Here is a 26,610-nt window from a genome sequence, read left to right on the forward strand (position 1 = left end):
AGTAGTTTATGACTGGATCATTATTGCTGTAATTATTATGTTTCTAGCATGTTATATGTTTGGCAACAGTTCTTCTAACCATAATTGATGCAGTGTGTAGCTTTTCATTTCTTAAACAACCATTTAGGAAGACACATCATTGTCATATTCCAGGATGACAATGCCAAGATTCATCAGGCTCGAGTTATGAAAGAATGGTTGACAACATGAAGAATCATTTTCACACATGAATTGGCACCTTGAATTCATTGAAAGTCTTTGGGATGTGCTGGACTAGACTTTATAGAGTGCTCACTGCCTCTTGCATTGTCAATACAAAATCTTGACCAAAAATTGATGCACCTCTCGATGGAAATAACATCACAACAATTATTTCCATCAAGAGGTGCATCAATTTTTGGTTGTTTAAGAAATGAAAAACTACACACTCCATCAGTTAGAATGAGAAAAACTGTTGCCCAACATATAACATGCTAGAAACATAATAAACACTGCAATAATAATCCAGTCATAGACTCTTAAGCACTTGCCTATTTAAATCCAAACAGCATCTCTCTCTCTCTTTTTTTTTTTTTTTTGTCCAGGCAGTGTATTTTGTGTTTAACAAATGTGCTTGTCAGTACTCCAGTTTTATTAGGTCAGTGGAATTACGTTTAAAATAGGCTTTGTGCATGTGCTGCATTTAGTTCTGTGCTGCAGATGGTTGGTGTACAAGGTGAGAGTTTGTTAATCATTAGGTTACACAAGGTTAGGTTTTCTCTTTCACCTGTCAGTTTCACTATTTAATTCATCAGATCATATTGTTTCTACAACACTGTTCTACATCTCATATTTTCTCCTCCTCTGCTCTCTCTTCCACTAGTTCATTCCTCTAAGCTGGTGATCAGAAAGATAGTAATTACAGCAAAGGCAGGATGATAATGTGTTTTCGAGCTTTGATTGCAGGGTACTCTTGAAACTCACAGTTTGATCACAGCAAATGAAACCGAATGCAAACAAAAAAAAAAACTGAAATGTCTTTCACATGTCTTTCAGTTACTTGATTAACGGTGACTTTATGTGTATAGATTGTGTGCATGAAAATGTCTGAGGGGTGCTGTCTTGAAACAGCACCCTTTGAGGGCAGTATTTTGGCTCTGTGCTTAATGACAGACACCTGTGTGTATGCGAGAGTGTGTGTGTGTCATATTTCCTCTTGTTAGCACCTCATTCCCAGTGCTGACAAGCTCCTGAAGTTAGCAGGGCTGACATGGTTTCACAGTATCACACATGACAGCAAAAAGTACCTAGAGCCATTAAAATGCAATTTGAGACTATCCATCCATGGCTAATTTGTTTCTTGTGTTTTGAGAATGTTTGTGTGTGCGTGTATGTGTGTTTATAATGTATTCATCCATGGCTTAAATGCTTATAATCCGGCAGAGTGGGTGGAATTGCTGATCCAGTATTCTGAAATTCTAATCGAAATCCCATATATTTGAATTCTGTATCTGATCTGAATGGCTACCAATCACTCAAAGTTGCTTTGCATGGCCAAACTGTTTAGGACAAATTAAGTAAACTTGTTGCATTTCACATGGCATTTCAGTGCAAAAAAACAAAACAAAAAAACTTTGTAATAAGTGATGTTTGTGAACATTTTTGTATTGATCATGACAGCAGAATAAGAGATCTTAATTAGTGAGTCATTGATTCATTCATTCGAACAATTCATTCAAAATGGTTGATTCAATCAGAAACAAAGCAAGTGACTGTCCATTGTCCACACTTCAGAGTGTCCATTGGATGCACACTTCAGATTCTTGCTGGAAATGATAGGTCATCTGGGTACTTGGCACTTGTATGTTAGTTTTTTGCAAAAAAAACAACAAAACAAATATATATGCGTAAAAAATATTATTTTCAATCTTCATTCTGACCCTCTGTCTGAAATGATCAATTTTTAAGGGACAGCTCCTTTAAGGCTTGGCAGTAAACAGCCACTGTTAGGATTGGCTAACGTCATTGCGTAGGAAACAGAATCAATGCCTACTCACTTTTGTAATCATTATATAAAACTGCCATTTACAGAGTCATTATGAAATCATTTACTTGTGATGCAGCTGCTGTCAGATCCAGTACAGTTGGCTGCATCATCTTTCAACAAAAGTTTCTTTGCAAACTCTCCATTACATTGTGCCTCATTTACAAAACAAAATGCTCCGGGAAAAAAAAAGCAATCCAGGAAACCATTAAAATAAACCATCCACTTGATTCTGAAGCAGGGATCCTTCTCAAGTCTGTATAAAATGTGTATAAAGTGTGTATAAAATCAAGCACCTAGGCATGCAGACTGCTTCTACAAACATTTGTTAAAGAGTGGGTCGCTCTCAGGAGCTCAGTGAATTCAAGCGTGGTACCGTGATAGGTTGCCAACTGTGCAATAAGTCCATTCGTGAAATTTCCTCACTACTAAATATTCCACAGTCAACTGTAGGTGGTATCATAACAAAGTGGAAGCAATTGGGAACAACAGCAACTCAGCCACAAAGTGGTAGGCCACGTAAAATCACAGAGCGGGGTCAGCGCATGCTGAGGTGCACAGAAGTCGCCAACTTTCTGCAGAGTCAATAGCTACAGACCTCCAAACTTCGTGTGGCCTTCAGATTAGCTCAAGAAGAGTGCGTAGAGAGCTTCATGGAATGGGTTTTCATGGCCGAACAGCTGCATCCAAGCCTTACATCACCAAGTGCAATGCAAAGCATCGGATGCAGTGGTGTAAAGCACGGACTGGACTCTAGAGCAGTGGAGACACGTTCTCTGGAGTGACGAATCACGCTTCTCTGTCTGTCAATCCGATGGCCGAGTCTGAGTTTGGCGGTTGCCAGGAGAACGGTACTTGCCTGACTGCATAGTGCCAAGTGTAAAGTTTGGTGGAGGGGGGGATAATGGTGGGGGGTTGTTTTTCAGGGGTCGGGCTTGAACCCTTAGTTCCAGTGAAAGGAACTCTTAATGCTTTAGCATACCAAGACATTTTGGACAATTTCATGCTCCCAACTTTTTGGGAACAGTTTGGGGATGGCCCCTTCCTGTTCCAACATGACTGTGCACCAGTGGACAAAGCAAGGTCCATAAAGACATGGATGAGCGAGTTTGGTGGGGAGGAACTTGACTGGCCTGCACAGAGTCCTGACCTCTAGAACACCTTTGGGATGAATTAGAGTGGAGACTGCGAGCCAGGCCTTCTCGCCAACATCAGTGCATGACCACAAAAATGCGTTTCTAGAAGAATGGTCAAAAATTCCCATAAACACACTCCTAAACCTTGTGGAAAGCCTTCCCAGAAGAGTTCAGGCTGTTATAGCTGCAAAGGGTGGACCAACTCCATATTAAACCATACAGATTAAGAATGGGATTTCATTAAAGTTCATGTGCATGTAAAGGCAGGCGTCCCAAAACTTTTGGCAATATAGTGTATGTGCCTGTGTAACATCACAGATCTCGCAATATCAACCCTGTTGAAAAAAACCCAAGCATATTCTGGTTAGGTATGTTTTGAAGTGTGGCAGCTGGATTATGCTAGTCTTTAGTTGGTAAAGTGCTGGTCTAAAGCTGGTCCTAAACAACTAGCTCCAGCTCAGGACCAGCTTAAACCAGCTCATGACCAACTCAGGACCAGCATAAACCATCTCAAACCAGCTGCCATGCTTCAAAACATACCTAACCAGCATATGCTGGTTTTTTCAACAGGGAAAACAAGCCATTTTTGGAGCTTGATTAAATAAATGCAGTGTTTATAATGAGGATGGCTTTTAAGCTATGAAATTTGCAGGATGTTTTAATGGTTCAAAGACCTCTTATATCAAAAGATATAGGCAGATTTGATTTCTCATGTCATGACCCCTTTATAGAGTCATTTTAGGTGTTTGTATCAGTGGTGCATCAATGCTTTATAATTCCAGCAAAGTATTCCAGTAATCTTCCACATCCACCACAACATAGAGCTTACAGTAGAACTGATCCGCTTTCTCCAGGTTTTTGGGGGGCACGTTTGTTCTGTTTTGCATAATTGTGCATGATTTGCATTATCCCTTCAGTGAATCGGATATTAAAACGACTGCATATGGAAGGAAATGGTGTGGTCAGTAGGAACAACTTGTTCTTAAGCTGTGCTCACAATTTGAGCACACAAAATTTGGACATATGGTGCAGTGTCCAAAAATATGGACACTGCAGCGGTTATAAAATGATGTCATCTTTTTTAAAAAACATATAATGTATCTAAAATGTAAAACTATACAATCTAATACACTTTACTGCAATGCTGCAATCCTGCAAAATTAAAATTTGCATTCTTTTTAATTCAGCTAAGAGGTCACGCCTTGAATTATCAGTCTTTTATTGGTTATACATCATCAAGGGATAATTGGCAGGCCAGACTTCACCAGACTTGAAGTTTGGAGTACAATGAAATTTGCATGAGCTTGTGTTTCCTGTCTCCCACATTCACATGTATGAATAGAAATTAATGGAAGTCTATTGTGACCGCCCCTGTAGTAAATTCTCAAAGCCATTAAATTCAGAAAGAGGAACCCATTGATAAAATAGTGGTGAATTTGGTGGGAATTTCCGTTGAAATCTACAGTTCCTTTCCTGTGTATGTTAGCTTTTCATTTGAGAAAGAGATAGGTAGTGACACTTCTGGGAGTTTTTTGGATGATGCTTTGTGTTGAAGGGTGGGGTGATGTGATCACCAAGTTTTGACACCGTTTTACCACACCCTCTTGATTCTGGACCATGTATTTGTTTATGTGTTTATGTTTAAAAGCATTCAGACTTGCAGTCATGTGGATCACTTCACAGTGGCCTTGGCCTCCATGACTCCTCCATTCTGCATGGGAGGGGTCTGGTGTAACCTTCCGGAGAGTGACACACACTAACACACAAAAAAGAATGATTGAAAAAGACTTTGTATTGCAATATCTCTTGTGAATTGATGTAGAAGGTAGATGCATTAATTCTTATGTTCATTGTAGCAAGGTTTGTGTACAGGGAAGGAGGAGGCGGGAACCAACGATCAACGTAACTTTAACAATAATAAACATAAACAAGAAAATTAAAGTAAAATGGCAGCCCCTTACGGAAGACTGCTACATAAGCTAAAATAAAACAACAAAGTCCAGGCCACCCTTCTTTCGTCCTTCACTGTCGTGATGCTAATTAGCACTCGCACTCCCGGTCTCGCTCCATTCCTACGGCTCTCAGCCCCGCCCTGCTTGCCACATACCTCCATCACCTTTCCAGGGGGCTCCCACAAGACTGCGCTCTACAGCCTGGCGGTGGCGCTGGATACCCTTCGTTGGATGGCCCTTTGACTCCTCCGACACCTGGCGGACGACGATGGCTCAGCTGGCTTTTTTGAACCCAGCAGTTCCTCGTTCCCTGCTCCTCCATCCCCTCTCAGATGGCAGCCGCCCCTCCACAACCCAGACGGACAGCAGCAAATTTGTCTACCCCACCAGGCCTGGCCCTCTCTCGTCCATCACTTTTGTCAGTCCTTTTATCCTTCCGGAGCTCCTCCGTGGGACTGGCGTGGTGGTCATTAACACCTGCGCCACCAGCCTCGCTCCTTTCCCACGGCTCTCGGCCCCACCCTGCTTGCCACATTCATCTCAAAATTGAAAGTGTTATAGGATAAGACACTGTACTGAAAACACTTTCACTGTTTCTAAGTTTCTGAAACAGTTTTGACATGTTGAATGTACCCCTGTTGTTTTCTGCATTGATCCAGAGCTCAATACTCCCTAAAGACACACACAAACACACTCTCATTCACTGATAGGCAGAAAAGCCCAGTTATTGATTGTGGCTCAGACAATAGAGCTTAGTTTGTGCAGTCAGGTGGTATGGGTCTGAGCTCTTTGCACTCATTAGTCTTTCACTGTCATTGTGTGTATGTGGTTTTGGGCAAACATGTTGTCATTATGTCAGACATATTATTAGACAACTAAACTGTCTTCAAAATGTATTTTATGCATATGTATTTGTGAATGTGTTGCATTTGTGCAGATCTTTATTTGGGAATATATATTTATGGGGGGGAGGGGGGCTTCGTTTATTCGAAGTATCAGCACTAATTATATTTCAATAGCTGAAACTCTGGAGCATGTAAAACACTAGGTGAGAATGAGAATTAGATTAATGAGAATTAATGAGAATTAGGGACCTTGATTGGAGAATAATATGCATTTATACAGGGTCAATGAATTAATGTATTTTTAATTATGAAATTAATCACTGGTCAAGTTAATAAGAATATTTTGTTGGCCTATAAGAACAGAAACCAGTGAATAATAAGGCACTTATGGCTGCACTTGTTTCATAGAGGATCTTGCCAACATTAATTGCATTGTGCATCCATCCATCCACCCACAATTTTGAGATTATCTGAGATCAATTTTCCTTCATTTTTTAAATACATTTTTGAAATTCCAAGTATAAATGTGGCTATGAATCCAGTATATTAAATGAATAACATATAAAACCTTCCCCAAGTTAAATATTATGTTTCTGAAAAGATAGATGCCCAGTAGGAGTCTTATCCATAAAGGGCCACTGTTTAAAGAGTCTAATACCATAAGATGCCACTCATAGTTAGCCTCAGCCATTTAAGCTGTCGATCTTCCAAACTCTCTCATTTCTTCCCTACTTACAGAGCCTCAACATCATAATCTGTAGCTACACATCAATACCAGTGAGCTCAGTGAGCGAAAGAATGACAGAGTGAGAGAGAGAGAGATTATTATAGCAAGGTCACAAAGTCTATGGATTCTCTCAGTCAGTAATCTCTCTTCATTCACACCATCACACCCGCATTAGCCATTTACCAACACACTCACTCTCTCGAACTGACACGCAGCCTCTTAATCTCCAGTTCTCTCCACTCACTATCGCACTTTCCTCTTTCAATCTCTCACCTCTCGTCCTGTTTCAGCAGTTGACTCTCAAAGTGCTGACGGTGCTTTTCCAGGCTGTTAGGAGAGAACTAATGTATTCATCTCATCCACTCAGAAACCTGAAGACGCTGCAAACAAGAAACTTATCATTAACTTGTCTGCCTAGTGGTAGAAGAGAGTCCTCATTACTGATTCTGAATTTGAGATAAATTTTAAGTTCCGTAAGCTGGAAAACATTTCAGTATGACTGAACTGTGCTCGCTGATCGCTTTGTATTCTTTAGGGAATTATGCAAATCTGGTCATTTGCAAACTTATGGTTTTACATCAAGAAACATATTTTAAACTTATTTGCTCTTATTTGAATTTCAATAAATTAGTTTCATAAATTTAATGAATTTAATGATTCTTAATGTAATGATTCTTTCTGTGAATATATGAATGTTACCGATTGTGGTAGTTAAAGGGTTAGTTCACCCAAAAATGAAAATTCTGTAATTTATTACTTACCCTCCTGACGTTCCAAACCCGTAAAACCTTTGTTCATCTTCGGAACACAAATTAAGATATTTTAGTTGAAAATCCGAATGCTCTGTGAGGCCTCCATAGGGAACAATGACACTTCCTCTCTCAAGATTTATAAAGGTACTAAAAACATATTTAAATCTGTTCATGTGAGTACAGTGGTTCAATATTAATATCATTAAGCGACGAGAATATTTTTGGAGCGCCAAAAAAAACCAAAATAACGACTTATTTAGTGATGGCCGATTTCAAAACACTGCTTCAGAAAGATTTGGAGCACAAATGAATCAATGTATCGAATCATGATTCAGATCGCGTGTCAAACTGCCAACGGCTGAAATCACGTGACTTTGGCGCTCTGAACAGCAGATTCGACACACTGATTCATTTGTGCTCCGATGCTTCATGAAGCAGTGTTTTGAAATCGGCCATCACTTTATAAGTCGTTATTTTGTTTTTTTGGTGCTCCAAAAATATTCTTGTTGCGTTATAATATTAATATTGAGCCACTGTACTCACATGAACTGATTTAAATATGTTTTTAGTACCTTTATGGATCTTGAGAGAGGAAGTGTCATTGCTTCACGGAGCCATCGGATTTCAACTAAAATATCTTAATTTGTGTTCCGAAGATTAACGAAGGTCTTACGGGTGTGGAACGGCATGAGGGTGAGTAATAAATGACATTATTTTCATTTTTGGGTGAACTAACCCATTGCTCACAGATACAATGATTTGGTCAGAGTATGTCAAAATTTAACAAATCAGTTCTTTGGTCTAGTCTGACTCAAAAAAAATGGGAAAGTACAACTTATGTACTTCTACCCAAGTGGAAATATAAACATCTACTGGGAAAAAAAAAATTACTCTGTGATCAAAAACATGGATGTCAAAAAAAAAAAAATCCTACCCTTTCACTTCCTTTACTCCCTCTCTATTGTAGCTTATGATACTCAGAGCACTGCCTAAAACTTGTATTGTGAAGCACTTCTTGTGTCTATTTGCCTCGTCATGACGACTCGCTTGTTGTATTCCTCACTTGTAAGTCGCTTTGGATAAAAGCGTCTGCCAAATGAACAAATGTAAATGTAAATCTGACCAGAACATGTGTGAATAATCATGCCTGTTGATTTCGGAGAATTACACAAAGTTTTTCAGACATAAAGAACGCAGTAAAAGTCTCTCACATTGGATTACTTTACACCATTACAAACACGTGCAATGGTTTCCACACATGTCGTTAAATTCCCACATAAAAGGTTCTAAACATCTTGGACTTCCTTTGTGGCAAATTCACTTTAAGACAAGTCATTTCACTCGGCGGCCATCTTTGAAACGGGCATGCAAGTGCAGCTCCTATCTCTTTGAATGGAGAAACATCAAATTCTCAAAAACTGTTCACAAAGCTTACAATTAAATTTCTTATTTGAAATCAACAATGAAATCTGACAACAACTGTCACATAAATTAAGTTGCTAAACACTCGAATCATGACAAAAAAAACTGCATTTTCAAGCTGGACCAAGCTAATGCGTATGCACAGTCCTAAGCGTGCATCTCCGAACACTAACTGTTATTATAGCAACCGGACCTTCTAACGGCAGCTACAGTGACACGATGACTTCACCAGCATCAGCAAATAACTCTTTTACTTAGAAGGTGGGACTTAGTGCAATGTGCAATATGGTGGAATTTCTCCCATTCCTAGGAGTGCATCATCTTTCTGTATATAAGTTTTTTTGTTGGTGGTCTGTTTAAAACATTAATTGGGCTTTGTACCAATAAAGAGAATATAACCAAAGATGTTAGATAAATAATTACTGAGCAGCAGTATTTAATTTAAGCATTTATAGTTTTTTTTATTATTATTATTCAAATCTTTGCTTTATTTCCACTCTCTGGCCCCAAACTGATTCAACAGAACATCTATAAAGCACTCAAGCTTCATTATAATGTGAACTGATGAATTGTTTGGCCTGCTGCTATCAGTGCTGTATTTAGTTAGAACGCTCAATGGAATTTCATTATGTTCAATAAAACACATCCTTATGCGCATGCGCGTAAGCCCACACACATTCTCTGGGGTTTTCACGTTGACACTAGACTAATAAATCTGGTCAAGTCATCAGCCCTTGCTTCAAATAGCTTGAGCGTGATATGGGTGTGAAGGGAAAGAGAAAAAAAAGGTACACACAGCCAAATTCTGAAGGAATGATGGCAGAGGCTTGTTACCAAAGCAAAATAACAGAAATGTCTGAATAAAAAAAGAAAGATTGCGGGGCAAATATCACGATGATTATTGTGAATTAATCAAGAGAAGCAGAAGTCGTTATCACGATTAAGATACGATTAATCGTGCAACCCTACTGCTGGGTGTTGTGTAGCTAGTTTCATGAATATTCTACTCAGTTGACATACTTATTTTTGAACACTAAGCAGCAGGGATGGAAGCATATAGAGCAAAACAATGACCGCCCACTTTTTCAGCAGCCTTGGTTTTCCGGAAGTATTTTTCCCATTCATTTCCTCCTTAGGGATTAAACAAAAAAAAACAAAAAAACATAAACCAAACTAACCTGCCCTAAGATGAATGAATGAAGACATTACAAACTTTTGTTTTAAAGCAAAAATGGATTTGAAAACTAAACGATGTTAAACAATGAACTATGCAGCCCATGATGCTCTATAAATGATGTAATCAAATAGGTAGGATTAATTGATGTAAAAAGACTAACTGTATATTATCTATCTATGTTTATGTTTAGTTAGTTTCTTGTGGCATTAATAGGTAAAAATCATGACAATGGCTTTCAATTTAATTGTATTAATCTTTTCCTGATTACACACAAATGCTAGTTTTAAAGCTTCATCCTGAATTGAATCCTTGGACAAAAACAGCAAAAGGAGAGGGAAGCGTGAATGATAACGACAGGCAGGAAATTGGGTCTGGGTAAAGGAAGTATGGGGGTTTATGCATATGTGTGCCTGTGTGCTATGAATAATATCCAGAATGACAGGATGTGCACACATATTGAAACGTGAGTGATATCTTCCCAGTGGGGGGAAAAGACATTTCCAGAGTGCTGTGCCACTTCCTGTCTCCTTCAGAATGCTGAATCGTGGGTAATAATGGGTGTCTGAGAAACCAGCAGCAGAGAGCTTTAAGCCCAGTGTGCCCCGCAGACCGAATATGTGTTATTATGAGCTGACAAGTTTCTCATTGAGTACATATGTTCTCTATTTATAGCTAGCCATGGCATTCTAGTGCACTAAGTATGTGTATTTAGCTGTTTGGTTCCTATAGTGTGCCACTGCAATAATTTGGTGATCATTCCGTTGAAGGATTTGAGTATCTGACTTTTACCAAAAGTACTGTGGCATAGTTGTGGTGCTGAATGGTAAGGCTGGGTACTGAGTTGAGACAAATTTCCAATGATTCAATTTGGATTTTGATTCACAAGCTTGTGATCTTGATTTAAGTTGATTTAATATCTACTGTGCAAAAGTCTTAGGTCATCACCAGCTTTGTTGTTTTAATGACCCTCCATATTTATTTTTTGGTCTTTATTACCTCCGGGACTTCTTCCAGTTTCTCAAAGAAAATCTGAGAAACTTCTCATCAGTTTTCTTGGCCTTCCAGTCATTTTCCATTCCGTTTAGTTTTAAGAGAGCCAGGTTCCTGCTATTGCTCAGATGTAAGGGGAGGTCACTACATATTTACCACTTTAGCCTATAGAAGAAAAAAGTACTATGGGAGTCTATGGGGACCATCAACTGTTTGGTTACTGACATCTTCTTTTGTGTTCAGCGGAAGAAAGAAATTCAGACCGGTTTATCAGCGGATATGTTAGGGATCTGCTTTCAAATACTCCCATGTGTATCTGTGTAAGCACTTTAAAGATGTCTATTTACATGTTTTTGAAGTGTTGATCATTGTAGCCAATCACAGACCTATCTGTTGAGCGTGTGAACACAATGGCCAATCAGAGGTGTTTAAGAATCCACTCAAGAGTGCTCAAAATTCTCAAATTCCCATTTTCTGTCTGATTAATTAAAAAATAACAATTATAAAAATATATATTTTAAAGGGTTAGTTCACCCAAAAATGAAAATTCTGTCATTAATTACTCACCCTCGTGTCGTTCCACACCTGTAAGACCTTCGTTCATCTTCGGGGCACAAATTCAGATATTTTTGATGTGAGCCATCGGATTTCATCAAAAATATCTTAATTTGTGTTCCGAAGATGAATGAAGGCATACAGGTGTGGAACGAAATGAGGGTGAGTAATTAATGACATAATTTTGGGTGAACTAACCCTTTAACACTTACATCTTTTTTTGAAAAAGACAAATTGAGTGAAATAATTTTCCTTCAGAATGCGCATGACAGATAGGTGAATGTGTTTGTATGTAATTCAGTGAGGGAGAGAAAGAAAGAAGGGAGGGTTTCGGCCCTCAGAGAGATGAGAGAAAAAAACATGTTGTGCTGTCACTCTGCTGCTTCTGCCGCTCTTAAGGCTGCACTTCTCTACACTGCTCTATTGTGCACCTCTGTATATGTCTTACACCCCCTCTCAGTTTCTTGCTCTCTCACTTCATGTCTGTCGCCCTCATTCATAATGTATTGCATAGTGTTGAGGTTCAGCTGAGGATGGAACGCTTTGGCCCTGTGGGGGCACAACGCATTCGCTGAGGGGAAAGAAGAGAGAAGCCTTTTGATTTAGACTGATGACGCAACTACACTCACGAAACACATAAGCAAGTCAAGTTTATCATTCTTCTCATTACATGCTAGTGTGAGAAAAATGAAATTTTGTATTAAAAAATAAGCATTTTTATCAGTGGCCTCAAAACTTTTGACATCATTGTACTTCCTCCAGTTCATGCAAATACTGACGTCAAATTATGACATGCCCTCAAAATACTCATTCATTCACTGCATTTTTTATAGACCCAACCTGTGTTACAGATCCCTTGTTCTCCTAGACTCCATTTCCCAGAATCCTCCTGTTCTCCTCACCTGCACACACTTCCCTCGTCAGCTCCTCATCTTCACAGATCACCTGCACCTGGACTCTATTGTCAGCACTCCCCATATATTGCACTCACTCCCTTCACTCCTCGTCCGTTCTCTGTTGTGTTACCGTGTATGTTTGGTGTTCCTGCCCAGTATCTATTAAAGAAGTATCTATATTGTGGAAATCCGTATCTGCCTCATCTCTCTACACCAGCAACCGTAACAGAAGAACGGACCTAAACCGACCGGATTTCCACAGAAAATATGGAAGCTTTCTTCAGCTCCCGGGCTTCAGCTTCTCCCATGCCTCCCAAGACGATGACAGCGGCTGAGAAAATCATCGGGCTTCTTCAGGTTGGTCGTTCACTGGAGAGGTATGTGGAGGAGTTCGTTGAGCTGGCTTATCTGACTGACTGGCCCGATGCTAATTTAATCGCCCTGTTTTTGGACGGTCTGGATGACAACACTCTCCGTCTCCATGAACCTGATTATCGTCTCTCCTTAAGTGAAACTATCAATTTTGTTTTGTTTTTGAATAATTCCAAATTCTATGTGGATGAGTGTTGGTCTCCAGTCCGTCCAGAAACACGGTCGGCTGGGCCAGTTAGTCAGCCTCCGTATTCCTCCGCTTACCCCTCCAGTGAACGTCCTTCCTGCCCCACGTTGGATCCAGACTCTCCTGCTGGGTCCGGAAAGCGGAAGAGGAGGAAAAAACCTGCTCCAGGGCCCGCTCCAGTGTCTCCAAAGCCCGCTCCAGTGTCTCCAGAGCCCGCTCCAGTGTCTCCAGAGCCCGCTCCAGTGTCTCCAGAGCCCGCTCCAGTGTCTCCAGAGCCCGCTCCAGTGTCTCCAGAGCCCGCTCCAGTGTCTCCAGAGCCCGCTCCAGTGTCTCCAGAGCCCGCTCCAGTGTCTCCAGAGCCCGCTCCAGTGTCTCCAGAGCCCGCTCCAGTGTCTCCAGAGCCCGCTCCAGTGTCTCCAGAGCCCGCTCCAGTGTCTCCAGAGCCCGCTCCAGTGTCTCCAGAGCCCGCTCCAGTGTCTCCAGAGCCCGCTCCAGTGTCTCCAGAGCCCGCTCCAGTGTCTCCAGAGCCCGCTCCAGTGTCTCCAGAGCCCGCTCCAGTATCTCCAGAGCCCGCTCCAGTATCTCCAGAGCCCGCTCCAGTATCTCCAGAGCCCGCTCCAGTATCTCCAGAGCCAGCTCCAGTATCTCCAGAGCCAGCTCCAGTCCCCACAGAGCCAGCTCCAGTGCCTGTGGGGATTTTAATTGTATTTGAGGGGATGAAATGGCCCTCAACTCCAGTCTCCGCCGCCGAGCAAAGTTCTCCAGTCTCCGCCGCCGAGCAAAGTTCTCCAGTCTCCGCCGCCGAGCAAAGTTCTCCAGTCTCCGCCGCCGAGCAAAGTTCTCCAGTCTCCGCCGCCGAGCAAAGTTCTCCAGTCTCCGCCGCCGAGCAAAGTTCTCCAGTCTCCGCCGCCGAGCAAAGTTCTCCAGTCTCCGCCGCCGAGCAAAGTTCTCCCAGTCTCCGCCGCCGAGCAAAGTTCTCTCCAGTCTCCGCCGCCGAGCAAAGTTCTCCAGTCTCCGCCGCCGAGCAAAGTTCTCCAGTCTCCGCCGCCGAGCAAAGTTCTCCAGTCTCCGCCGCCGAGCAAAGTTCTCCAGTCTCCGCCGCCGAGCAAAGTTCTCCAGTCTCCGCCGCCGAGCAAGGTTCTCCAGTCTCCGCCGCCGAGCAAAGTTCTCCAGTCTCCGCCGCCGAGCAAAGTTCTCCAGTCTCCGCCGCCGAGCAAAGTTCTCCAGTCTCCGCCGCCGAGCAAAGTTCTCCAGTCTCCGCCGCCGAGCAAAGTTCTCCAGTCTCCGCCGCCGAGCAAAGTTCTCCAGTCTCCGCCGCCGAGCAAAGTTCTCCAGTCTCCGCCGCCGAGCAAAGTTCTCCAGTCTCCGCCGCCGAGCAAAGTTCTCCAGTCTCCGCCGCCGAGCAAAGTTCTCCAGTCTCCGCCGCCGAGCAAAGTTCTCCAGTCTCCGCCGCCGAGCAAAGTTCTCCAGTCTCCGCCGCCGAGCAAAGTTCTCCAGTCTCCGCCGCCGAGCAAAGTTCTCCAGTCTCCGCCGCCGAGCAAAGTTCTCCAGTCTCCGCCGCCGAGCAAAGTTCTCCAGTCTCCGCCGCCGAGCAAAGTTCTCCAGTCTCCGCCGCCGAGCAAAGTTCTCCAGTCTCCGCCGCCGAGCAAAGTTCTCCAGTCTCCGCCGCCGAGCAAAGTTCTCCAGTCTCCGCCGCCGAGCAAAGTTCTCCAGTCTCCGCCGCCGAGCAAAGTTCTCCAGTCTCCGCCGCCGAGCAAAGTTCTCCAGCCGCCGCCTACGAGCCCTCATCTCCAGCCGCCGCCTACGAGCCCTCAGCTCCAGCCGCCGCCTACGAGCCCTCAGCTCCAGCCGCCGCCTACGAGCCCTCAGCTCCAGCCGCCGCCTACGAGCCCTCAGCTCCAGCCGCCGCCTACGAGCCCTCAGCTCCAGCCGCCGCCGCCGAGCCAGCCGCTCCAGCCGCCGCCGCCGAACCAACTGCTCCTATGAACTGTGTTTTTGAACCCTCCAGCCCAAAGACTGTTTCCCCTCCCTGCCTCCCTCTCCCGCCTCCGTCCATATGTCTCAGCACTGTACCTCCACCTCAAGCCCCTTCGCCCAGATCTCCACCTCGGACCTCTGGGCGATTACCTACACCCTGGCTCCAACCTCCCTCGTCTCCACCATGGCCCATCAGTCCACTAGTCTCACCAGTCTCCATCCTGCCCCCGTTCACACCTTGTTCCTTCGTCAGCCTGCCCTCACTTCTGGACTGCACTCCTCCGTCTCTGCTCCGTCCCTCCGTCCCTCAGTTCCAGTTGGCCTCCTCACTCTCCCCGGTGTTCACTTTGTTGTATGTCGTCTGCCTTCTACTGCGGCTTTCTGGAGCCCCGGCTGCGCTTCGGTCGGCGGAGCCGTGGATTCCGCCATCTCCCGCCGGTCCTTCAGCGCCGCCTGGGCTCGACGGCTTCAAGGCTTCGGCTCCTGACCCTCCATGGCCGCCTTCGGCTCCTGACCCTCCATGGCCGCCTTCGGCCCCTGACCCTCCATGGCTGCCCACGGCTCCTGACCCTCCATGGCTGCCCACGGCTCCTGACCCGCCATGGCTGCCCACGGCTCCTGACCCGCCATGGCTGCCCACGGCTCCTGACCCGCCATGGCTGCCCACGGCTCCTGACCCGCCATGGTTTTTGAGCCTGCCCTGGAGACCTCCACTCCAGTCTACTCCTCCCCCTGCTCCGGTTTGAGGTCTCCAGGGCGCCCGCCCCCCTCCCGGTTGTTACATCTACGGCGCGAGGACGCGCCTACCGGGAGGGGGAGGTACTGTTACAGATCCCTTGTTCTCCTAGACTCCATTTCCCAGAATCCTCCTGTTCTCCTCACCTGCACACACTTCCCTCGTCAGCTCCTCATCTTCACAGATCACCTGCACCTGGACTCTATTGTCAGCACTCCCCATATATTGCACTCACTCCCTTCACTCCTCGTCCGTTCTCTGTTGTGTTACCGTGTATGTTTGGTGTTCCTGCCCAGTATCTATTAAAGAAGTATCTATATTGTGGAAATCCGTATCTGCCTCATCTCTCTACACCAGCAACCGTAACAACCTGGAATGCTAATTCATCAAGCATTCTTTTGATTCATCATTGTATACACTTAAAAGTGAATATATTTCATCAGCCGTGTACATCTCTCAGGGTGCCGCCATGTTCACTTTACATCATTCGCAACTATCAGTGTTTCCTTATGAGATTATAAATTGAAATTCTAACATCTGTGTAGTTCTGTTGCACTTTTCCAAGTACGACATTGAAAATTCAGACTTTATGAGTTGAATGGAATACAAGAAGACAACTCATCTTCTTGTTCTTTCAGTTCTAGAATACCTGGGCTACTACTAAGGAGTTAGTTCACCCAAAAATGAAAATTCTCTCATTAATTGACAGTTCGAAAAGACCCACCCCCTTTAGTTACATTGGTCCGACAAGCCACACATCATGTTCTCACGCAGTGAAAAATACACGGCGGAGCAAAGAGGAAATTGATAAGACAGAGGAGGTTACTTTTTATATGAAACAAAGTCTCAAATTTGGTCATTTTTAATGAAATTTAAACAATAAATACAGTTTTTTTGCTCTGTAATGTGCCGTGACAGGTTGCTGTAGCACCTCGTTCCAATCATCTCTTTCTACAAGTTAATTTATAGCATCAAATAAACATAAGCAACCGTGAAAATATGTCAGTACATGCCATTATTCAAGTCCTCAGACGTTAATCTACTAAAGGCTGGAATACACTACACGACTTTTGCCCCGATTTTTCTCCCGATTTACAGTCTGAGCAAGTTGACTTGTTTCCAAAAATCAGAGCCAGTCTGCAGATCTGAGCTGACAGATTCCATGGAAAATCACGTAATATATGATGGTCACAGACTCAGATTTTGATTCCATCCAGTCACAGGATTTCAAACCATGTTTGATATTTTGAGCCGATTTTAGAACACATATCAGTGTATGTTAATAAATGGAGACTACTGTACAAGATCGGGTAAAAAGGAAAAACGTACCATCATCCAGTTCACAAATCACAAGCTTGGCACTTGACGAGTGATCACGTCGAGACACTATAATATACAACCGCTAAATGGAGCCACGAGCTTGCACATGACATGCATTAAATAAATGTTTGAGAAAATGCAATCTGCTTTTTGTTTAGTAATTGTATGCGGCAGTTTCGTCACACAGTCAAGTTAATACCGCTCACGTTGCTCCCAGGTTGAAAAATACGGAAATTCTTTCTCATTAATACAGAAAAATCACTGAAGAATACTAAGTGGAGCTCCACCATGAAGGAAAAATTGCTTCGGTAAATCAGTTCAGATTTTAAAATTCCAGCCTTAACTCCGCTGACTGCTTTGTCGGACAAAACGGCAGATTCGGCGTTATGATCGGTTAGATCGCCTGCCAATCAAACTCCTAGCGAACTGCAAAGGGTCACCTCAAGTCTTTCCAAACACATAAGACTTTCGTTCATCTTCAGAAAACAAATAAATACATGTTAGCAGTTAACATTTTAAAAGCACTAAAAATGTAATCTTTATAATTTTTTATTATTATTATTATTTATGTAATATATATTATAGAACAAAATGGTCTCTTCATGTAATCTGACTCTTTAGGTAAAAGTCTCTTCAGGTAGCTAATATTAAATCTACACTACAAAACATAGCCTCTCTATCGCCATATGTGGTTGAAGCATAAAATTGCAAGGTACTTCATAGTAGCAAGTACTATAAAGGCCTCCATAGTTTGAAACAGTTGAGTTCTGCAAGTATAAATCCCCATTTTCTCCAAAAAGGAATTTATTGTTAATGATACCTTAAACCTCAAAAGACATACTGGTTGTCTAAAGATCTACTGGTTGTTACTTTAATCAATCCATCAGCTACTTAGTATACTTTCAATATACTGTTTCAGCCTTTCTACTTCAAAATTTCTTGTTTGATTCAATGTGTTACTTGTAATAATTTATGAAATTTGCTAGCAATTTCTGAATTGTTTAAAAGTAAGTCCTACACCAAATTTCTGGACATTTTTCACAAATCCACCAAATCTAAATATAATATCATTATTGTAGGCTTACCATAGAGAATTGTGGTGAGGCAACAATAGAATGAAATTTTGTTTCCATAGTGCACCTTATTTTACTCATAAATAGAGTAAACTGCCATCCTTAAAAATAACATTAGAAATCCTGAGGGAACCCATGACTTAAATACTAATTCTCTTCCAGGTTTTAGGACTACATGCATTCTATTGAGTTAATGGTCTTTATCTCAGCATGTGTTTTTGCTGGTCCTAATTTACCGCAGCACTGCTTATTTACTGCTGTCTTCAGCTTACAATTCCACTTTTAACTGTTGGTCATTCGAAATGTTTGCCTCCATTACACACACACAGAGCTCAGCAGCACTACATATTGTGTCTCTGGTATCCACTGCAACACTAATGGGAGTTTTTTGTCACTTGTGGCAGGGAGGCAACTAAAAAGTGTGTTCGACAAACTGGAACAATACCACACCATGGTACCACTACTGCTGGAAGGAACAGAGCAGCACCCAATCAGCTGGCTCCGCTCCAGGGTAAGAAAGAGCACTGTATATTGTTGCTGCACTATTTTTCACATTTTTCCCTAAACCTCTAGAAAGTCATTTGCACTTCCATCATGATGTCTCGTTGCTGGTGTTTATTTATATTTTATATTATAGTTTTTGATTTGGAATAGCACTGGGTTGCATACACTCTTTTTAAATGAATAATATATTGAGTCCAGTGCATGTTCACTTCAGTTCGAAATGGTATAACATTAGACTACGGTACAAATTAGTTCACAATGTATGACTCCCATAGTCGGTATCATTATTGAGCCACAGCCTTTTAGCTCTAAAAGGGTCATTTGTGAAAATGAGTGAAAGGCCTGACTGCCAAACGGCACCAGAGGCACAAAGGCTGAGTGATGAGGTGATGAATCTTGAAAACTGTTTTGGAGTACATTAGATTAGATTAACTGCCTGAAGCCGTGGCGACATTGTCGCAAAAAGTCACATGGCCTCCGTCATTAAGGCTTAATTGATTCCAGTCTCCGCACTGAGTTACTCGAGCTCCAGTGAATATTACAGTCAAACGTCTTCCGTAGCTCAAAGCAATGTCTGATTCTGGCACATGGCACTTAGAAGCCATTTCACTGCCCATTTTGCAGTGAATTCACTTGTGCTCGGAGGCTTAGGCATTGGAAACTCGACACACAGAGCTTTTCATAACTGTCTGAAATGTTGGGAAGGTCTTTAATGCATTGCTAGGAAAAAGTTTTGTATGTCATGAAAATGCAGTGCTAGCGAACGGTTGGCTTTGCTTTGCTTTCCGAGGTGATTGCGATTAAACATTTGCAGGTGGAGATTGGGGTTGCATTGAGGGTAGCATATTTCAGGCAGGAAATTCCGCTCAGAATAAAGGACCTGTCGGTCTGCGCCACGAGTGGCCCGACTGATGGCCCAAAGCCATATCAGTCCAGCTGGAGTAATAGAGGAAGATATGCTCTCTCAGCTGTTTAGTAAGAAAAAAAAAGTTATTCGGAAATACTCCAGGATCTGAGTGCACTCATGCATGATTCTGTTTTGCTCATGCAGCACTAAAATCAACTTGCAGAATAGAATACAGAAGACAAAAATATAGATGTACTGCAAAAACATGGAATTACCATAGGGCCATGCCCAAAAAACAAATATATTGTCTCATATAGGCTAAGAAACGGTCCACCCTGATTTACCAAAGCATGCATTTTGGTAAATCGGATCACAAGTGAACGACACTAAATACAGGTGTAAACAGGATGTAAAACGTTTTGAGCTTGACTACTTCTAGGCCCTGTTTACACCTGGTATTTTAGATGTGTTTTGGTCGATCGGATCGAGTGGACAACACTAAATAATGGTGTAAACGGGGTGTAAAATGTTTTGAGCTTGTCCACTTTCGACCACTTCTAAGGGTGGTCAAAAAACTGACTGTATTGCTTTCATAGTGTAGATACTCATGTGGCCGAATGTGTTTGAACAGCCACAAAAGACCGTCTACTCTCCGCCTACTGACCTAATGCGTAAACATTAAAGGAAGCGCGCTAGCCAGATGAGATTTAAATTTTGTCGGCTGAAGACCCAAGTTTGGTTTTAAGACGAAAAATGTACCAAGCACAATGTTCTCTCACCATTCCTGATTTTTTAAATCACCGATCTGTCTCTTTTGTCCACTTCTGTCCTGATTTAATCAGTACTTAATCTAATGTACAAAATAAGCTCAAGCAATTCACATCTGAACGTGCATGGAGATGACGGAAAAATGTATGGAGAGTATGTTTTTCCGTCATACTTTCGTTTCTGATCCGATCGACAAAAATGCACCTTAATACCAGGGGCCTCATGTATAAAACTTTAGGATTTCATCCTAAAAAGTGTGCATACACTGTAAAAAATGACCGTGATTTTAACAATGAAAGACTGTAAAAATGCTGCGTTGAAAAACGGACAATTGGTTTACAGAAAGTTTCCGTACTATATACGGTGAATTACTGTAATAGATCTAACGGTACATTTAATGTAATTTTACGGTAAAATACCGTTAAATTCATAGTTTTTGGAAGTGAAAAATAACAATTCATTGTAAAATTTACAGTGAAAATACGTAAATTGACATTCCCACAATTCCCTGCGTGACACTTAACATTTGATACTGTATTTTTTTACGGTAAAGTTCTGGCAATCACAGCTGCTGGTTTTTTACCGTAAATTTTACTGGGATTTTTTTTACAGTGTACGCATAAAAGCCAGATTTTCCGTATGCACAAAAGTTTTCAGATTTATAAAACCATGCGTACACCAGAACCTGTGCAAAATTCCCTTTATAAAACCCAGTCAGCGGAAGATTGTGCGTACACGAATCTCCACCCTGTCTCCTCCCCGAAATCACCATATATGGAGCTTACAACGCCCAGTTTTACTATGCATTATGTCATCTGCATATCATTTCCATGCATATTCCCCTCCATGTGACACCATATTTAACCGTAGCGACAAGACATTAGGAAAATATGATTATAAATGCCATCACATTACATTGCTAAAAAATTTTACCTGTAAACATAGCCTATATTTTATGATGTTTATATATTTTTAATTGAAACAGATAGGCGGCCTTGTTTTGCATTGTAAATTATTGTATGACAAAACATTTTAAAAATAAAATGTACATATCTTACCGTTTACTTCAAAATCAATCCTACAAAAGTTTTTTTTCGTAATATTGGGAAGATCATGAAATGGGTTATCTTTAGGCTACTGTCAGTCTGTGTACGACACCAGCAGCACACCTGCGTTCAGCAGAGGTTGTACAGTAATGTTTACAGTATCTACTCGTTGGATGATCACCTGACGATTCCATCGGTTTCTGTCACAAGCTTATGCCATAAGCTATCTGCTTAGACGAAGTGCACATCATTGATCATTATTCGCGTGAAAATATTTTCTCAGAACGCGAATTCTGCTATTTAGTGCGCAATTATCATGCGCCAAACAATCCACACTGTAGTTCAAACATTTAAACTCAGCATGCCACAGGAAAAGTGTTCAAAAGCAACGCATCCACTACAAATATTTCTATTTAAATTAATATAAAATATTGTAACTTGTAACTGGATAATGATTTCATGTAATTTCGGTGCTTAACTCTATTAAGGAGAGAGACATATTTAATCTAAATGTGGGAAGTGAAATGTTTAAATGGAAAACAGAGTTTAAAATAAAATCATTCTGTTTACTTCATTAATTCGCTCACTCCAGTAAAAGAGTACGTACACATGGTCTTGAGCTCCCATATGGTGCGCACATATTTACACTAAGTTTATTTTTTATAAATCCCGATATGTGCATGGAATATTGAGTATGCACATTTCAGTGCCTTTTTTGTGCGTACGCAACGTTTATACATCAGGCCCCAGGTGTAAACAGAGCCCCAGATCCACTCACTGGTCATACTGCTGACTTGTTTATCATCATTTATCAAAAATTGGTTCATGTATAAATGATATTTGTGTGTACAACTCAGTTCTTATTCCTCATGTTTTTGAATGAGTCAAGTGAATGAAAATGCAGTGGCTGTACATAAACACACAAGCCTTGGCCCTGTGCAGTCCATGACACATTATTATGTGCAAAATGACATTTCGAAGGCTTTCTTTTGGCTCTGTGGCTCTGTCTGGTGCACTGGATCAAATCCTGAGTCGGCTAGTTTTGTGTGTGTGTGTGTGTGTGTGTGTGTGTGTGTGTGTGTGTGTGTGTGTGTGTGTGTGTGTGTGTGTGTGTGTGTGTGTGTGTGTGTGTGTGTTTCAATAGAGAAGATGCAGGGTTTAGAGTAAATTGGTTGAAACAGGAAAACAGGACATGAAGTGATTGTTTTGTTTTTCATTTATTTAGACACCTCCTGCTTCGCTGCGCATCCTAATCCTAGCAGAAGGACAACAGCTGATTTTATCTGTGGAGAAGAACCAGTAAGTCTACCTCACAACACTCCTGACTCAAATTGCCACACACATGATAAGACAGTGTTTTTACAAAACCACATGCTCAACTGAATGCTGAATGCTTCTAAATTCTGATCCTGTCTGAGGTCTCCACAAAACAAAACACATAAACTTAAAGGGTTAGTTCACGATACAGCACTAGCCTCGAGTAGCTTATTGCTTTTATAAAACAGTTACTACACAATACATATATTAAAGCCAAAAATATGTATCAATGCAACTTTCATGAAGTAAACTTTCACTAAAGCCTTCCTTCTGTCTGAAAAATGTGAACAGCAACAGAAGTTACATTATTATGCGTATATGGTGGCAAATACTGTCTTTATGAGTGTGTCAGTAGCGAAGACTTTTACATTGAAAAGATTGAATTGTTGTGAACACGGAACAAGACGCAACTGACAAATGCTTTGACTAGTGCTGTCAGTCATGGGAAAACCCCTTAATTGTTAAAAGGACAAGATAATACATCGGACATTTAAACAGAATTTTTATTATGAATATAGGACTGACCTGTAGGAAAATGCAAAATCTAAATGCAGGTAATAAACTCGCTCAATCGATCTCTTTCTCACAATACTCTTCTAGTTCTAACCGTCTTTCATCGTGAATCAAGGACAGGAACTAACCATTTTTTATATAGGAATGTTACAAGTAGCACATATGGGGCCATACCCACTATATCTTATGGGTTTATTATAGGCATAAAATTACCCAATTAATGTTGTTCCTGCATATTTACATATAATATATGCATAAATAATATATGTGTACATAAATAATAATCCTTTGGAACATATGAAGCTATATATATATATAAAATATAAAATATAAAATATATATAAACACATATTTCCAGAGGATATCTCCTTATATATAATAAATAAATAAATATATAAGGATAATATAAGGAAATGTAATATATATATATATATATATATATATATATATATATATATATATATATATATATATATATATATATATATATATATATATATATATATATATATATATATATATTACATTTCCTTATGGGGAGAAAAGAGCAATAGATAAGACAGACAGACTGAACGAACCAACAAAGAAACTCCAGGGAATGGTGTCCAGGGACGTCTGATACACACTGACCTTCTCTGTACATTAAGCTGAGTTCAACTCTTTCCCACAGCAAAAACACAAAACAAATGACATCGCTCATCCAGATATATAACCGCACAACCCAGAGGACTGATTTCTCTGGAAGCACCATAAAGCTTTGTGTGCACATCATCAAAGTAATCATAACCATCAAGATACCACCATAAAAAACATATTTGGATGGTTTTTGAAATCTGATGCAATTCCACTGTGTTTTCTTTTTACAAAGAAGTGTCAGTTCTTGAAAGCTTTCTTACACGTGCAAAGTGATTCACTAAATATTAATGGCAGATGAACAAGTGGTGACACCTCAACAAATAAAACAGTCTGTGTGGATCTTTTCAAGATCCGAAGATGTAATTTATTCACTCGGCTGCATTTGATAAAAGAGCTTTGATAACCTAACCTCCTCCTGAACTCATTTCTGATTCATTCATTTGATAATCATTGTTGTTTTACCCTATGGATTTAATTTCTCCTCTCTGTATTCAGATCAGCAATTCAACACAGACTAAACAACAGCCTTGAACTCTGTTTAACTCACAATAAAATAGAAAACAATGCTGACTTTGATTGCTCATCCAAAGGATTTCCAAAATAAATGGCTTAGGACTATGTGCGGTGGTGACTGAGGCTTCAGAGCTGACTGTCAGAGACTCGATTTGAAGCAAACACTGTAACGCCAAAAGACTCTAATCAGCAGCTGCCCAGTGAAGTTGTAGCTTTGCTCCACTTAATTTGCAGAATTCTCTTAAGGGCCACGGTCCTCTCAAGACTGAGTGAAAACACTTACCATAAATTAAGAAAAAGCCAGTCACAGTGAGAGCATGTGTACAGTGTTTTAGTCGTCTTAACGCCAAATAATATAGCAACAACATACAAGTTAGTCATAATTTGAAGTAGTTAGAGTAGTATATGAAGTAGTTTATATATATATATATAAATTTTTTAAAAAAGGGAATGAAGCATATTTTTTAATCAAAAATACAGAAAAAAAGAGTATTATTGTGAAATATTAGTACAATTTCAAATAAATGTTTTCTATTTTAATATATTTAAGAATGTAATTTATTCCTGTGATGCAAAGCTAAATTTTTTAGCATCAGTACTCCAGTCTTCAGAAATCATTCTAATATGATGATTATTAATCAATGTTATTATTATCAATGTTGAAAACAGCTGTGCTGCTTAATATTTTGGTGGAAACCATACATACATTTTTTTTAGAATTGTTTGAAAAATAGAAAGTTCAAGAGAACAGAATTTATTTGAAATCTTTTGTAACAATGTAAAAGTCCTTAATGTCACTTTAATTAATATTGTGCAGTTTTTGATCAATAAAAGTATTAACTTCTTTAAAATGTAATTGTCGAAATGTCAAAATTATGATTTTTTTTTTTTTTAGGATTCATTATGATTCATTTTGATGATTTTCTTCTCAAATTATGATGTTTTCATCTTCTAAGCAAATTATTTGATCACATTAAATGTGTTTCCAAGCATTCCAACCTAAGTCCCTTTCAATGAAAGTTTGTTCTCTCAGCGGCAGGCCCGTTGCCACGAGGGGGCAAAAGGGGGCATTGCCCCCTCAGATCTGATTTGTGTTTCAATTTGTACCCCCTTCACCCCCGATTTTATCCCTTTAACGCATACGATCACACCAGTGTGATTAGAAAGTGTGTCACTGCTAACTTCAAACCTGCTTTCGCGCTGCTGGCGCTGAGCCAGACATGGACGTGCTCAGTGCTTTTCATATTTCACAACTATTCAGTGTTTTTAACCACATAATGTTTATTTGAGGTTTCAGACATTTAAATAGACATTTAAATGAAGTACTAGGCTATATAAAAAATACATTTATAGATTGTTAAATGCAAATTCCATACACTGATATGGAAGCTGCAATAGCCTAATCCTTTCAGTTATAATTTGACAAAGTATTTTATTCATATCAGATACATTGCGTATAAAACAATAAAGTTTACCCTCTTCACCCAGTTCACCAGCCACTTGCGTTTATGTATTTCTGGAAAAATGGATGAATTTACGTGAAGTTAATCCGACAGATCCTCTGTTTTTATCAACTAACATGATCATTATAAATGTGTTTAAACAAAAAAACACATTCACTTCCACATATTTTACAATCGGAATATATCATATAAATCATGATATAGTTAACAAGTTTGTGAATATTTTGAATAAACAAGGAAAAACTAAATAAACACGATACCTGTCATAGTATGGCTGCATGACGCGTTGCCAAAGGGCCACTCTAAAACACTTAACATGAAAAACGCTTAACGTGGCTTAATGTACTAAGACAATAAACAGACCAAATTCAGTAAACATCATACTAATAAAGCATACTATGTACAGAAAAGCAGTTGAGCCCAGAATTTGAACGCAACGCGTTTAATTTTACGTTAAGCGTTTTCCTCACATAGAAAACCATTATAACGTTTAACGTCGCTTAATGTAGCCTATGAGTGATATTAAAAGATCAAATTCTGCACAAACCAATTTTTCTGTATAGTATGCTTTATTAATAGGGTGTTTACTAAGTTTGGTTTAATAACACTTTCTTAGTAAATTAAGCTTTTTCACATTAAGCTTTTCATGTTAAGCGCTTTAGAATGTTCCGTTGCGGGGGAATTTAAAATAATGCTCTAAAATAATGGTCACTTTAATATAGAGCGCCCATTGGCCCCCTCCAGAATTATGAATGCCACCCCAGTTTGTGCGTCCTGGCGCCAGCTCTGCTCGGCGACCATATTTGCAATGCCTCCGGGCAGCTATTTCGGGCATCCAAGACCAAGTCCTATCTATTTGAATG

The 26,610-nt window shown here is 40.7% G+C and overlaps 1 protein-coding gene across 1 annotated transcript in view; it reads left to right on the top strand.

Moving 5' to 3' along the window:
• The window catches only part of adam12b (ADAM metallopeptidase domain 12b), a 130,992-nt gene that overhangs the window by 2,621 nt on the left and 101,761 nt on the right, over positions 1–26,610 (top strand). Inside the window, exons 2-3 of the mRNA XM_067367317.1 lie at positions 18,545–18,651; positions 22,531–22,604. Coding sequence (XP_067223418.1) covers positions 18,545–18,651; positions 22,531–22,604 — 181 coding nt within the window. The remainder of the gene's footprint in view (positions 1–18,544; positions 18,652–22,530; positions 22,605–26,610) is intronic.

Source organism: Chanodichthys erythropterus, chromosome 18 (genome assembly GCF_024489055.1).
Source record: "Chanodichthys erythropterus isolate Z2021 chromosome 18, ASM2448905v1, whole genome shotgun sequence".
Taxonomy (NCBI): Eukaryota; Metazoa; Chordata; class Actinopteri; order Cypriniformes; family Xenocyprididae; genus Chanodichthys; species Chanodichthys erythropterus.